The 16,734-nt window shown below is 34.7% G+C and overlaps 2 protein-coding genes across 5 annotated transcripts in view; one reads left to right on the forward strand and one right to left on the reverse strand.

The window, feature by feature from the left end:
* Window positions 1–16,734, reverse strand: part of IFT74 (intraflagellar transport 74) — an 85,832-nt gene that overhangs the window by 53,441 nt on the left and 15,657 nt on the right. For all 4 annotated transcript variants that reach the window (XM_064291822.1, XM_064291819.1, XM_064291820.1 and 1 more), the window contains 2 exons: window positions 15,205–15,264; window positions 13,897–13,958 (listed from right to left, as the gene is read on the reverse strand). In XM_064291822.1, coding sequence (XP_064147892.1) covers window positions 13,897–13,958; window positions 15,205–15,264 — 122 coding nt within the window. The remainder of the gene's footprint in view (window positions 1–13,896; window positions 13,959–15,204; window positions 15,265–16,734) is intronic.
* On the forward strand, window positions 2,296–10,489 carry LRRC19 (leucine rich repeat containing 19). The gene is made up of 4 exons (XM_003407325.3): window positions 2,296–2,985; window positions 7,295–7,808; window positions 8,416–8,604; window positions 9,082–10,489. The coding sequence occupies exons 1-4, from the start codon at window positions 2,872–2,874 to the stop codon at window positions 9,408–9,410; spliced, it is 1,146 nt and encodes a 381-aa protein (XP_003407373.2). The 5' UTR covers window positions 2,296–2,871; the 3' UTR covers window positions 9,411–10,489.

The following is a 16,734-nucleotide window of genomic DNA, read 5'->3' on the forward strand; positions in this document are numbered from 1 at the left end:
AAATCAATACCATTCACAGTAGCCCCCAAGAAGATAAAATACTTAAGAATAAATCTTACCAAGGATGTAAAAGACCTGTACAAAGAAAACTACAAAGCTCTACTACAAGAAATTCAAAAGGACATACTTAAGTGGCAAAACATACCTTGCTCATGGATAGGAAGACTTAACATAGTAAAAATGTCTATTCTACCAAAAGCCATCTATACATATAACACACTTCCGATCCAAATTCCAATGTCATATTTTAAGGGGATAGAGAAACAAATCACCAATTTCATATGGAAGGGAAAGAAGCCCCGGATAAGCAAAGCATTACTGAAAAAGAAGAAGAAAGTGGGAGGCCTCACTCTACCTGATTTCAGAACCTATTATACAGCCACAGTAGTCAAAACAGCCTGGTACTGGTACAACAACAGGCACATAGACCAATGGAACAGAATTGAGAACCCAGATATAAATCCATCCACGTATGAGCAGCTGATATTTGACAAAGGACCAGTGTCAGTTAAGTGGGGAAAAGATAGTCTTTTTAACAAATGGTGCTGGCATAACTGGATATCCATTTGCAAAAGAATGAAACAGGACCCATACCTCACACCATGCACAAAAACTAACTCCAAGTGGATCAAAGACCTAAACATAAAGACTAAAACGATAAAGATCATGGAAGAAAAAATAGGGACAACCCTAGGAGCCCTAATACAAGGCATAAACAGAATACAAAACATTACCAAAAAGGATGAAGAGAAACCCGATAACTGGGAGCTCCTAAAAATCAAACATATATGCTCATCTAAAGACTTCACCAAAAGAGTAAAAAGACCACCTACAGACTGGGAAACAATTTTCAGCTATGACATCTCAGACCAGCGTCTGATCTCTAAAATCTACATGATTCTGTCAAAACTCAACCACAAAAAGACAAACAACCCAATCAAGAAGTGGGCAAAGGATATGAACACACATTTCACTAAAGAAGATATTCAGGCAGCCAACAGATACATGAGAAAATGCTCTCGATCATTAGCCATTAGAGAAATGCAAATTAAAACTACGATGAGATTCCATCTCACACCAACAAGGCTGGCATTAATCCAAAAAACACAAAATAATAAATGTTGGAGAGGCTGCGGAGAGATTAAAACTCTTATACACTGCTGGTGGGAATGTAAAATGGTACAACCACTTTGGAAATCTATCTGGCATTATCTTAAACAGTTAGAAATAGAACCACCATACAACCCAGAAATCCCACTCCTCGGAATATACCCTAGAGATACAAGAGCCTTCACACAAACAGATATATGCACACCCATGTTTATTGCAGCTCTGTTTACAATAGCAAAAAGCTGGAAGCAACCAAGGTGTCCATCAACGGAGCAATGGATAAATAAATTGTGGTATATTCACACAATGGAATACTACGCATCGATAAAGAACAGTGACGAATCTCTGAAACATTTCATAACATGGAGGAACCTGGAAGGCATTATGCTGAGAGAAATGAGTCAGAGGCAAAAGGACAAATATTGTATAAGACCACTATTATAAGATCTTGAGAAATAGTAAAAACTGAGAAGAACACATACTTTTGTGGTTACGAAGGGGGGAGGGAGGGGAGGAGGGAGAGGGTTTTTTATTGATTAATCAGTAGATAAGAATTGCTTTGGGTGAAGGGAAAGACAACACTCAATACATGGAAGGTCAGCTCAATGGGACTGGACCAAAAGCAAAGAAGTTTCCGGGATAAAATGAATGCTTCAAAGGTCAGCGGAGCAGGGGCGGGGGTCTGGGGAACATGGTTTGAGGGGACTTCTAAGTCAATTGGCAAAATAATTCTAGTATGAAAACATTCTGCATCCCACTTTGAAATGTGGCGTCTGGGGTCTTAAATGCTAACAAGCGGCCATCTAAGATGCATCAATTGGTCTCAACCCACCTGGAGCAAAGGAAAATGAAGAACACCAAGGCCACACGACAACTAGGAGCCCAAGAGACAGAAAGGGCCACATGAACCAGAGACCTACATCATCCTGAGACCAGAAGAACTAGTTGGTGCCCGGCCACAATCGATGACTGCCCTGACAGGGAGCACAACAGAGAACTCCTGAGGGAGCAGGAGATCAGTGGGATGCAGACCCCAAATTCTCATAAAAAGACCATACTTAATGGTCTGACTGAGACTAGAGGAATCCCAGCGGCCATGCTCCCCAGACCTTCTGTCGGCACAGGACGGGAGCCATCCCCGAAGACAACTCATCAGACATGAAAGGGACTGGTCAGCGGGTGGGAGAGAGATGCTAATGAAGAGTGAGCTAATTATATCAGGTGGACACTTGAGAGTGTGTTGGCAGCTCTTGTCTGGAGGGGGGATGGGAGGATAGAGAGAGAGGGAAGCTGGCAAAATTGTCAGGAAAGGAGAGACTGAAAGGGCTGACTCAATAGGGGAAGAGCAGGTGGGAGTACGGAGTAAGATGTATGTAAACTTATATGTGACAGACTGATTGGATTTGTAAACGTTCACTTGAAGCTTAATAAAAGTTAATAAAAAAAAAAACTGAAAAATCAAGAAGTAGCAATATAAGCATATACATAAACATGCACACACACATAAATATATATTATTCTGGACTTTCTTCTGTGTACTTACATATTAAAATGTTTAAATGTACAACCACTTCAATTACTTTAAAGGTCCTTTCAACAGATCTAAGAACTAATGAGACATTCTAAAAAAACATCAGCCTTTCATTCTCCACGGTGAAGGGTCATGGGCTTGTTTTATGCTTTATGCATTTTAGAAATTTTTTTTTTAAAGGGAATCAAAATCTTCTTAAAAATCACTAAACCTTTTAGTTTCTTATTGAGATGAAATACTCTCTTTCCTATCAGGCAAGCGATATGAAAATCACATGCATCACGATATTCCTTTGGCTTCTCTCCATCATATTATCATCAGATGAAGTCCAGGCTTCTAACAGAGTAAGTTTTTACAATCAAGTAATTATAAATATGTCCAAAGGTAAGCTTTGTGTACCTTTAGGAAGATAGCAGTGCTAGGATAATATCCATATGCCTACAAGGAAGACCAGTTAGTACACCTATTTACATACCAAACACTAACACCAAAGATGAGGGAACTGAAGATTTGTACCAACTTCTGCTGTCTGAAATTGATCAAACGTGCAATCAAGATGCATTGATAACTACTGGTGATTAGACTGCAAAAGTTGGAAACAAGAAGTATCAGTAGTTGGAAAATGTGGTCTTTATGATAGAAATGATGCCAGAAATCGAATGACACAATTCTGCAAGACCAACAACCTATTCATTGTAGATATCTTGTTTCAACAACATATATGGCAACTATACATATGGATCTCGTCAGATGAAGTTAACAGGATCAAGTCAACTATATCTGTGAAAAAGAGGAAAACTTCAATATCATCCATCAGAACAAGGACGGTGGAAAAGACTATCAATTATTCACATGAAAGTTCAAGTTGAAGTTGAAGAAAATTAAAACAAATCCACAAGACCCAAAGTACAGCCTTGAGTATTTAGAGACCATCTCAATAACAGATTTGATGCATTGAACACTGACTAAAGACCAGAGGAGTTGTGGGATGACATCAAGGACATTATACATGAAGAAAGAAAAAGGTCATTAAAAAGACAGGAAAGAAAGAAGTCAGAAAGATGTCAGAAGACACTCTGACTTGCTCTTGAACATAGAGCAGCTAAAGGGAACGGAAAAAATGATGAAGCAAAAGAGCTAGACAAAAGATTTCAAAGGGCAGCTCAAGACGACGAAGTATTATAAAGAAATATGCAAAGACCTGGAGTTAGAAAACCAAAAGGGAAGAACATGCTTGACGTTTCTCAAGCTGAAAGAACTGCAGAAAAAATTCAAGACTCAAGTTGCAATACTGAAGAATTCTATGGGCAAAATATTGAACAACACAGGAAGCATCAAGAGAAGATGGCAGGAATACCCATAGTCACTGTACCAAAAAGAACTGGTGGATGTTCAACCATTTCAGGAGGAAGCATATGATCATGAACCAATGGTACTGAAGGAAGTAGTCCAAGCTGCACTGAAGGCATTAGTGAAAAAGAACACTCTAGGAATTGACAGAATGCTAACTGAGACGTTTCAACAAACAGATGCGGCGCTGGAGGTGTTTACTTATCTATGCCAAGAAACGTGGAAGACATCTACCTGGCCAAACAACTGGAAGAAATCCATATTTGTGCCTATTCCAAAGAAAGGTGATCCAACAGAATGCAAAAATTATTGAACAATATCATTAACATCACTCACAAGTAAAATTTTGCTGAAGATTATTCAATAATGATTGTAGCAGTACATCAACAGGGAACTGTCAGAAGTTCAAGCTGGATTCAGAAGAGGATGTGGAACAAGGGATATCACTACTAACGTCAGATGGATCTTCGCTGAAAGCAGAGAATACCAGAAAGATGTTACCTGTGTTTTATTAACTATGCAAAGGCATTCAATTATGTGGTTCATAGAAAAGTATAGATAACATTGTGAAGAATGGGAATTCCAGAACACTTAAATTGTGCTCATGCAGGACTTGTATACAGACCAAGAGGCAGTCATTTGAAAAGAACAATGGGACGCTCTCTGGTTTAAAATCAGGAAAGGTGTGCATCAGGGTTGTATCCCTTCACCATACTTATTCAATCTGTATGCTAAGATAATAATCTGAGAAGCTGGACAATATGAAGATTGCAGCATCAGGATTGGAGGAAGGCTTACTAAGAACCTGCAATATGCAGATACCACTACCTTGCTTGCTGAATGTGAAGAGGGCTCGAAGCACTTACTGATGAAGATCAGTGACTGCAGCCTTCAGTGTGGATTACACCTCAACATAAAGAAAAAAAATCTTCACAATTGGACCAACAAACAGCATCATGATGCCCAAGCCAAGCCAAACCCAGTGCCATCGAGTCGATTCCGACTCATAGCGACCCTATAAGACAGAATAGAACTGCCTCACAGAGTTTCCAAGAAGCGCCTGGCGGATTCAAACTGCTGATCCTTTGGTTAGCAGCCGTAGCACTTAACCACTATGCCACCAGGGTTTCCAGCATCATGGTAAATGAAGAAAATACTGAAGTTGTCAAGGACTTCATTTTACTTGGATCCACAATCAATGTCCACTGAAGCAACAGTCAAGAAATCAAATGATGTATTTCACTGGGCAAATCTGCTGCAAGAGACCTTAAATCGTTAAATAGATGTCACTTTGAGGACTAAGGTGTGCCTGACCCAAGTCATGGTATTTTCAATTGCCTTATATGCATACAAAAGCTGGACAATGAATATGAAAGACTAGAGAAGAACTGATGCCTTTGAATCACGGTGTTGGTGAAGAATACTAAATATACAATGCACAGCCAGAGGAACAAACAAATCTGTCTTGAAAGAAGTACAGTCATACTGTTCCTTGGAAGCAAGGATGGCAAGACTTTGTCTCATGTACTCTGGACATGTTAGAGGAGGGATCAGTCCCTGGAGAAGGGCATCATGCTTGGTAAAGTGAGGGTCAGTGAAAAAGAAGATAGACTGACACAGTCAACGAGATAGACTGACACAGTGCCTGTGACAATGGGCTCAAACAAAGCAACAATTGTGAGGGTGGCACAGGACCCGGCAGTGTTTCGTTTTGTTGTACAAAGGGTCACTGTCTTAGGCTGGTTTCTCTAGGGAAGCAAAACCAGTGAAGCGTATATATACATAGAGAGAGAGAAGGGGGGATTTATCTGAAGGAATTGGCTCACGCTATTGTAAAGGCTGGCAAGTCCCAAGTCCATGGGTCAGGCATCAGGCTGGAGGTCTCTCCTGAAATATAGCTGCAGGGGCTGACGTACCCAAGATTGGCAGGTCAGCTGGCATGCTCATGGGCTACAGAGGCTGACAAATCTCAAGATCTGGAGGTCAGATGATGACAAGCTTGATCCAGGATCCAAAGCAAGCATGCTAGCTTTGTCAGAACATCTATATGCACACTGAATGCAGGCTACAGCCCCAAGGAAATTCCCGTTACAACTGATTGGTTGATCACACCATGGAGGATGACTATATCATTACACAACTGCCAAATTACATCATTATGTAACTGTCAGACTATATATTACACAACTGCCAAATTACATCATTATGTAACTGTCAAACTACATCATTATATAACTGCCAGACTACTGAGAATCATGGCCCAGTAAAGTTGACACATGACTTTAACCATCACAGTCCCTATGAATCGGCACCAGCTCGATGGAACATAACAACAAGGAAGATATCCCATAGCAACATAAGAAAGTGAAGAAAATCCAAGCTATCAAAACTACCTGTGTATATTCAAAATCAGACCTTTGAGCCAGATTCTAATTTGACAAAAGCAGTCTTCACTTTTTAAAACTATGAGTTAAGAGTTGATTATAAAGAGAAATCTGTAAAATTTCAGTATAAAATTGGAGATTAGTTTCAAGGCATAAAAATCACACTTTAAAATGTAAGAAACTTTGTAAAAGTCACATATTTATGAGGGAAATTATAATAAATAATGTTGTTGCATTATTTATTTTATTGGGAGGACATTTAAAATGCATAAGCAGTCAGAAGAACTGTTTCTTTGGATCTATATCTACATGAGGATATAGACATTGGTGGCTCTTTCATTCAATACATGGCTCAATTTTTAAGATAAACATTTCCTTTTTAAACACTGAACTTTGAACTCTTAGCCTCACAGGCCTATATACTAAAAAAAAAAAAAAATTTTTTTTATTAGTATTACTATTAATTATTTAACACAGCCTTAGGTAAAGTATTGGTTCTGCTGATTTTAAAAAATTATATATTTTTAAATAATTTCCCCATTATAAATGCTAATCTTGTACATCAGAATAATAGCAAGTTAACAGAATTATTATTTACCACTTATTTCCACGTATATAAATGAGAATCTACCAATATTCTTTTTGTCTGATTATGCAATATTTGCAGGATACCTGTATGACGAACTAGAATCTCCTTGCTTGAATGTATACATCAGAATTTTCTTCATCTTTGATATTTTATCGTAAGAAAGAAAAATATTTGCCCTAGTTTCTTCACATTATAACATCAAAAGATTAGAGACTAGATTTTTCTTTAAAACTACTTCCTTCCAATGTCTAAGTGCCTGCACATGAAATTTTAGAAAATTCTGCCCATACTTTTCCTAATTCATTCATTTCTAATTTTGTTCTTTTTTAGGAAGTCAAGTGCAAACTCACTAAAAAGAACTATTCTTTGATTCCAGCGGATATCAATAAAGATGTTAACATACTTGATCTCAGTTATAACCAAGTTACTTTAAATGTTACAGACATAAGGGTTCTACAGAAGTATTTTTTACTCACTGAGCTCTATCTGATCGAAAACAATGTCTCTATCTTATATAGTAACAGTTTTGGTAACCTCTCCAATCTAGAAATTTTAAATATCTGTAGAAACTCCATCTACGTAATTCAACAGGGTGCTTTTGTGGGCTTAAATAAACTGAAACAGTTACATCTCTGCCAAAACAAAATAGTTCAGCTGGATCCTGTTATGTTTGTGCCTCTGAAACACCTGATACTTCTGAATCTGCACAGCAATTCGATACGCTCTTTTGATGTTCCACAACTATTTCACCTGGAATTAATAATTTTATATGGAAATCCATGGAACTGCTCTTGCAGACTATTCAATTTGCAGAACTGGTTGAACACATCAAATGTGACACTAGGTAAGCTATTGTAAGTTAAATTAATCAAAACCAAAATGTGATTAACTTTGGGTTGTTCCACTGCAGAAAAAATCTCTCATGTTTTAAAGAAAAGGATACTATTCCTGTTCAAGGGAGACATGAAGAAACACTGACAAGTAATTGCTGAATAAATGCTCTCCGTCCCCCAACCCAGGGAGAAAAAAAAATGTTCTATATATGTGAGATGATTTTATCACTTCATGTATTGAGTATAAAGTTTCAGTACTTTTCCTATTAGGACATCTTGCCACAGAGTAGGTGAGGACACCTATTTTGTTAATTGCAAACCATGTTCTGCCTGAGATCCAGATTTTAGCCATAATTTTCATCATAAAATACTAACACAAACTAAGCAATAGATACTGCCTTTACACTGTATTTATAAAATAACTTAATAAATAAACAGGAATGTGCATCTTTCCCTCATTTTGCGAGGCAAATATTAAGAGCTGCTTTCTTTTAATATCGTCACTAATGAGAAACAGAATGTCAAAGAAATCCTGGATAAGAATAATTATAATATAAAATATTGTTAACCATTCTTGTTCTCATGATAAATGTTAATTTCTTCCTTCTGATTCACTAGAAAATGGGAACATCACGATGTGTAGCAATCCAGATATTCTGAAGAACTACGGTATTAAAACAGTACCTTTTAAGGCTGAATGTCACTCAAAATTTTCCTTATCTACAACTGAAGATCTTTACGTCTATTTTAACTCTAGTAATAAGTCAACATTTAATCATTCTTTGAACAACTTAACAAGAAATCCAGGTAATATACTGTTTTTAATTATGAGTATCACTGAAGGTATCATATTAAATAAACTGAGGTAGTTCTTGCTATATTTTAAATTAGAAACACTGTGAAAGAACAATTCCTTATCTTAACAAAAGATTTACAAAATACTGGGTTTCCAAACTAGGCCTTGCTATTTACCAGCCAATTGCCATTATGCAAATTATTTAACTTCTCTGAGCCTTAGTTTTAACTCATCAAGTCAGAATTCTTAACTGGTATAAATCAATAATGTCCTAGGTAAAGGTATAAATGAAAAGGTATTTTTTTACCACACTATAAAATACCTTTTATTTATTGTTGCTTTAGTAACTTTCACCTAAAGAAAACTGTATTGTATGTTCTTTCTCAAGGCCAAGATTGGGGTGTATTAGGATATGCTTATTACTTCATTTTTGTCAATTTAACAAAATTTCTCTCTCTCTTTTTCTCTCTCTCCGTATTCCATTTAAGAACATGAACGTTTTGGAAAAAGTTGGGCTTTTCTCGTGGGTGTTGCTGTCAGTGTCCTGATGACTTCACTCCTCATTTTTATTGCTATCAAATGCCCACTATGGTACAGCTTTGTGCTCAGTTATAATCATCATCGCCTGGAAGAGCATGAAGCAGAAACCTACGAAGACGGTTGTACTGGAAACCCAAGTTCTCTTTCACCGGCACCAAATACAAACTCTGAAGAAACTACAGTAATATTTGGACAACTACCTTCATTCGCGGTAGATGACGATGGGTTTATTGAAGACAAATACATAGATACGCATGAATTACATGAAGAAAATTAATTTATTTTAATGTTTGGTTCTTTTAAAAATATTATCAGTCCACTCACAGTTTAGACATGGGGATTCTGAAATGTGACATAACAAACACATTCATATTAATTACAATATAGATCAATATCATAAAATTATGTTCTTTTCATTGATATTGAACAAACCAAAAACTCACTGCCATCAAGTCAATTCCAACTCATAGCAACCCTATAGGACAGAGCAGAACAGCCCCACAGAGTTTCCAAGGAGCTCCTGGTGGATTCAAACTGTCGACCTTTTTAGTTAGCAGCTGTAGCACTTAACCACTAAGCCGCCAGGGTTTCCGAGTATTGACCAAGCAGGTCAAAATACAATAATTGACACTCCTCAGTAGCCAACAGTTGCATAGTTAGTCTACGATACTAGCAATATTGTCCTCAGTAGTATTTAAGAGACCATACATATTAGTAAGGAAAAAGCCAAAGGTAAGTTGCTGATTAATTGAAATGAACTGATTCTCATATTAACCCAGATATTTGAATGTAATACATCTTTGATTATACTAAAGCTCCATTCAATAAAAAGAAATAATACATTTTGGATTTATATCATTATTTAAGTCAAACTGACAATGTACCTACTCCTCACTTATCAACTATCTCATTTGCATTTATAACAATAGTAAAAAAAAATCTACTATCTGACTATCTTGCACATCAACGACGTATATCTGGCAGTTACGAATGCTCCTGGTGTGAGGTGAGAGTAACACTGGCTTGATGGTTAAGGTTATGTGTTATCCTGGCTGGGCCATGATTCTCAGTGATTTGGCAGTTATCTGATGATGTAATTTGGCAGTTATGTAATGATGTAGTCATCCTGCATTTTGTGATCTGATGTACTCACCCTCCATTTTCACATAACACTGATTTTCACATAACAACATGGTCTTTGGAACCTAACCATGTCAATAAGTGAGGAGTGAGTGTAGTGTACCCTAAAATTAATTTAATGCTCATAGTGTGAACTCATGGAGTTGAAAAATATATATATTTTAAAAATGCTTCCTGAATTAGCACAGTAAATTTCCTTAAAATTTAGTAGCAATTTAAAGCATAGGCACAACATTCAGGCATAATCCCTAATAAGTTACTACTGAATTGGTTATAAAGAAAGCCTATTACCATGATGCACGATTGCCACAATTGAATAGCACAGTGGCTTCCAAAGTGGGCATCAAAATTATCTACCAACACTGTTTTAAAAAATACATATTTTTTTCCTCTCTCTGAGAAATTTTTATAGGAATGGGCCTGGGCTGGCAGAGAGGAATCTTCAGTTGGTCCCGGAACAACTATTGGGGATCTGACAGAGCAATATTTCTCAAATTATTATCTAGAACACAATGTTCCTGAGATATCCAAAAGCATGACAGGAAAAAAGAGGTCTATGGTCAAATTAGTATGGGAAACACTAGATTTAAGCAAAATGAAAAAGATTCTTTACTACAGGACTTTCCTCAGACTTTACTAAAGTGTCTCTGATTCTTCAAGAGCAAAGTATTAAGTATTTTCCAAATTTACTTGACAACAAAAACCTTTCTTCAAGGTACATCCTGTAAGAGCTTATAGCACAATAATGGCCCAAAAAACATAGTTTGGAAAACACTGGCCTTGAGACTATCGCTATTACAGGAAGAGTGGACAGTAAATTATTTGTCAATTTCTTATAATCAATTGGCTGCAATCATAATTTTACTAACTTAATGCGAACAGTGGCATTAAAAACTGTAGCAAAATCTAGAGTATTTTACTGTCCATACATGGGGAAATTAATAGCATTTATCCATATCCTTTAGAGATAGAGGTATCTCTAAAACCATGAAATAATTTATGGGTGATATAATATGATGGCTAGAATTTTATTCATTATAATACTGGGAGACGAACAGTGGCTAGAGGTGTGGATGAAGCTAATGGTACTTGGAGATGGAAGATGGGTACAAAGACATATATACTATTTTATTTTTATGTATGTTCAAATTTCTCCATGATAATATTTTTAAATGTGTATTTATTTGATGACATCTTAGAAGAGACTAAAAATATGTAGATTTATATCCTAATGTGTAAAAGTTATTTTTAGAGTTATATAAATAGTAAATTCTGTTCAAAGTCCATTGAGGGAAAATAAAAACTGTTTAGGATGATGTGTCCTAACAATGGGCTAACTTATTTATAATGCAAATCTGCTTGTGTTTATAGAAACATGTTTTCAATAAAGGATGTAAATATTTTATGTCTAATACTCCTAATAAAAAAAAAATAGATAATACCAATTATAATTTATTGTTCTAAATCTTGTCTTATAAGAATGAGATAACTGCAGGAACACACAGACATCTTTTTCTAAATGGTCTATCATTCTGCCAAAATATCATTTTCTAATTATAAATATTAATATTGAGAAATGTAATAAAACAAAATATAATTATAAATGGGCAAAGGTTACATCTAACTTCGTATTCAAAGCCTCTGGTAATTCTATACTTAGAATGGGTATTCAATAAATACCTGACTAAACAAAGAAAAACAGTTTTAAAATTATAATTATATATGCTTTTAAAGGACAACTGATTTTAATTAATGCCAAACTAAAAACTGTATACATCAGGATTGGAAGAATTCAAGCAGACACGTGAAACTGCATTAAAGCCAGGTATCTAAGTATTACTGTAGTAATATATCAAGGCTATACACTATAACAACCAACTTACTATAAATAAAGGTTCCATATTAAACACTAAACAGTGGTAGTGAAAGAGTAAGAGCAGAAGTTTTTTACACCCGTCTTTTTAAGGTATGGCATTTCCTGCTCCCTTCAAATGTTTAACGTCAAGGCGAATCTTTGTGCTATTAAAGATTCTGGCCATCTGGCTAACACATGAAATAAATCTTTGCACCTGGTGCATGTAAAAGTAAGCTTCATAAAAATAACTTTTGTTTTTTGTTTAAATTTCTCCTTGAAAGGATCAGGAGAACCTATTTTACTCAGAAAGTCTCTGTTACAAACTACAGATACGTGTTGAAACTGTTCATTGACACTTTCAGAGCAAATTACCACTTCTAAGAAATCTTTTCTTTAATCAAATGAACCAATAAACATAAAAATCTATGACAATCTTAAAATTTATAAACTGAGAATTACCTTTTTGTACGAAATATCTGTAAAACATGTACATACAATATGTATAAATCTAACCTGAGAATTACATAACTTTGTAGACAAATGATGACATAAAAGACTTAAATGTTCTAAACTCCGTATGGTCTTCAAGGAGTTATAACTTACGTATTTCTTATTCCTTAAGTACCTGGCAGAGTAGCTTATATACAGTAAATGGCTTAAGGCCAGGATAACAAGAAAATGGTTTAAACCCAGGGTAACATGAAAAAATAAAGAGAAAGTTTTCAAGCAAGAGTTTGATCATCAAGAATGGGGTTTTCTCGGTAAAAGGAAAGAGACTTCCAGTATTCTCAGTTTTTAAGACAACACTGCTTACTTAATAGCATCAAATGATAGATGGGGAAAAGGACTTCAATTTTAATCAACAGAAGAATTACAATATTTATCTTTCAAATGTATCACTATATTTTAACACCCTATTCTTCATCAAATATTTACTATATATACAGAGGAAACATGACAGTATATTTGGTGTTATATAATTTAGGTAATTTTGGCTAATTACTGCCCTTGCTCACAAAATGATTGAAATTATTGAGAAGTATCTGGGACAAAAAGTATACTCTGTGTGTGTGTGTGTGTGTGTGTGTGTGTGTGTGTGTGTGTGTGTATACAGCAGCTTCTGTTTGTTTGCATTGCCTTAGACAACATTTTACTAAGGTCAAAGGGTTGATGAAGAATAATTATGTTAACCACATCAAATCTACTTTGCAGGCATTATTCTTACTGCTACATTTACTTTACGTTTATTATCTAACTATGAGTCCAAGTTAGTTGGTATTTGGTCTTTAGTCGGATTATATTTAAAGATGCACAGATAATTTACATCTACGACATAGATTACTAATAAAACTACTAAATGTAAATGCTAATGAGATGATGTAAATAGACCGCCAACTGATAATGTGATTTTCTTTACCTTGGGGCTGAAATCTCACAATTCAATTTAGGTAAAATGCCCAGGTTAAAATATCAGGTGGTAGAGAAGAACATGTTCTTAGCCATCTTAGATTTTAAGTTCCAAAACCAAAAATTCTATTCATGTAATCTTTGTAGCATTACTTTTTGCACAGGACTTAGGTACTTAATGGCAAAGAAAATACATATGTAAACAATGAAATATGTATTGCAATTAACCAAATTATTTAAATAAAAAAAGGCAACAGGGAAAAATAATTAAGAAAAACTGCAAGGGAATAAATGACTTGGAAGTTAAACTACGTAAAGCTCACGTAAGAATCTGTTTAATTTTTTAATATATTGTACTTACGCTTGTCTTTCAGTAAATATGATATCCATGCTTTGCGTTTCACGATCATTTTGAGCTTTAAGCTGAATAAACAGTAATCACAGAAGTTAGTGATAAAAAAATAAAATCATTAAACCAAATGATTTCTTTAAAGGATTTATTCTGGTTCTGTACTAAATGAGAGATTATTATAATAATCCTAATGACATATGCGAAGTTTTTTAAAAAATACATTGTTTCATTTAACAAACCACAACACCTGATTTAAAAAAACACAGTATTTTTCTTAGGCACTGTAATTTCACACCAAAAATATTCATTGTTCTTTAGTGACGTGTCAAATAATCCACTCTAAACTCAATTTATACAAGCAGCATCTCAAGAATTTATAGGGTGTTCAATAAATATTTGATTATCAATTATGTTTTTCAATAAATATTTGATTATCAATTATGTTGAATTTAGACCCAACACAAGTTGTATTCCTAAACCATTCAGGATTTTACCTGCATACTTCTGGTTGACTCTACCTGTACATATCCAGGCTAGAATTTGGATCTATCCCAAGTTACTGACAAAACATATGAAAGAGTTTTTACTTTTTACATCTGGCACTTAAAATACCATTTTTAATTTGTGAATTCTCCTATGCTCTAAAGCTAAAAATAACTTCACTAAATTATACTTTTTGAACCTAAAACTTAGAAGTCATTTTATAAATTGTTTTCATAAAATTGTCTTTGATCATGTAAATAAATGATAAGCTATTAAGTTATAAGCTTTATGGTATTCATTTTCTTTCAAAGGTTTATAATCAAAATAAGCTAGCTATTAACATATTTCATTCTTTTCTACCAAATAATCCAAGAAGGTTGAACACAAATTCTCATTTACCAATCAAAAATTAGTATTATATCTACCATCATATTACGTCTGTTAATTTTCTCACTTTCTTATGAAAACTATGTAATGGTACCATTTGAGAAGCCAGCTCTATTTGTGCAAATATTAAATCAGAAATACTGTAAACTAATGTATATACAAGGATATGTAAATGGCACTTCCTGACTAATGCTGCGTGTGAGACCAGTTCAAACATAGCTTTGTAGACAGGTACTAACGCATCCACTTGGGAGAGCCAACTAACGGGAAGAAATTTAAAAAGAGCAACTAAGGAAACTGAACTATATAATAGTGGTATTTAGGATCAGAGTAATATCCATATCTAAGGTCCATAATGTTTTTTCAAACTAGTTCTAGATATAAATGATTTGTTTTGGAGGATATAACTTATATGGGCCTATTGATTATATTTATAAGTTTTCTTACCATGTTGTAATCATTCATTACTTCTTCCATCTCAGTGTTGGTATTAAGTTTATCTACCAACTAAAAAAAAAAAATACATTTAAAACAAATGTTGTCAGTCTTTATAAATTTTCTCTATAATTCATATAATTCTGTTTTTAATCTTACAAATAATGAATAGTCATTTAAGTGAAGTGTTAATACTTCTAAGAATTTTATCTTCTAAGATGAAAACAAATATTGAGCTACCCAAGTGTGCATTTGGCCAATAGTAAACTACATTTTTAGGGTGGAAAACTGAACAGTAATTAACTACTCTTCCGACAGATCACACCTAGAAGAAATCTTCTGCTCTGAAAAGATGTCTAAGCTTGTAAAGAAGGGCTTGTTGTTGTTGTGTACTATTGAGTATTCTAACTCATAGTGACCCAATATGACAGAGTAGAACTGCCCCATAGGGTTTCCTAGGCTGTAATCTTTACAGGAGCAGATCACCAGGTCTTTTTTCCCCTGGAGCCACTGGTGGGTTCAAACTGCTGACCTTTCAGTTAGTAGCTGAGCACTTAACCATCAAGCCATCAGAGCTCCTAAAAGAAGGGCTTAGAGAGGGCAAAAGTTTTGGGAATATCTCTTTCTCTTCTTTTCAGAGGAGGCAGCTGTCATCAGATTTATAAATTTACACCTGTAAATGTAAAAGATTTTCTGGGTAGTCTAAAAAAAAGTCATCAGAGCTAGGATCAGACAGGACACCAACAAGCCTATTTCTAAAAGTTCAGCAATGATAACAATAGTTAACGTTTTAGGGTATTTACTTTGTGCCAAAGACTGTTCTCCCATGCTATGTGTATTACCTCATTTAATTTTCACAATTACTCTATGGGGTAGATATTACTGTCCACATTTTACAGATAAGGAAATTTAGCTTGTGGTAGACTCAGAATCTGAACAGGTGGTGTAGTAAAGGCAAATTATTTTAGTGTGCCTAAGTCTAAAAGATTAAGCTTTACTAATGTAATATATATTAGTATGTATTACACTTTCAATTATGACATAAATAACAAGTGCTTAATAAAACCTAATATTTATTGAGTGCTTACTATATGTTAGATACCTGGCTAAATGCTTTCTCTATATTGGGTGTTAACTCATCAAGTTTATAACTAGTGTATTTTACATGTTATTAATATTTTAGACTAAGTAATTTACCAATGCATTCGGTATAACCAAAAAATTATTTTGTCTAATGTCATTTCATATTTTATAAAAACTATTTTTCTTATATTTAGAACTGAACATTATTTACTAAAGAAAATCCCACAAATTTTAGGCCCTACAAAATGTCTGTTATGAATTATGTGGTCAAACAAACTTGAGAATTTTGCTTATAAATAATGTAACAATATCAAATAGGCATATCATAATTTACCTAACCATTACGGTAGAATGTTTATTTCTTCTAACGCTCACTGTTTCTTAATTAGAAGTGGTAAGATAAAAGTCTGTCTTTTTCAATAAATCCAGACCCCACTGCTGCCTAAAGCACCTAAGAAG

This window comes from Loxodonta africana, chromosome 9 (genome assembly GCF_030014295.1).
Source record: "Loxodonta africana isolate mLoxAfr1 chromosome 9, mLoxAfr1.hap2, whole genome shotgun sequence".
Lineage (NCBI taxonomy): Eukaryota > Metazoa > Chordata > Mammalia > Proboscidea > Elephantidae > Loxodonta > Loxodonta africana.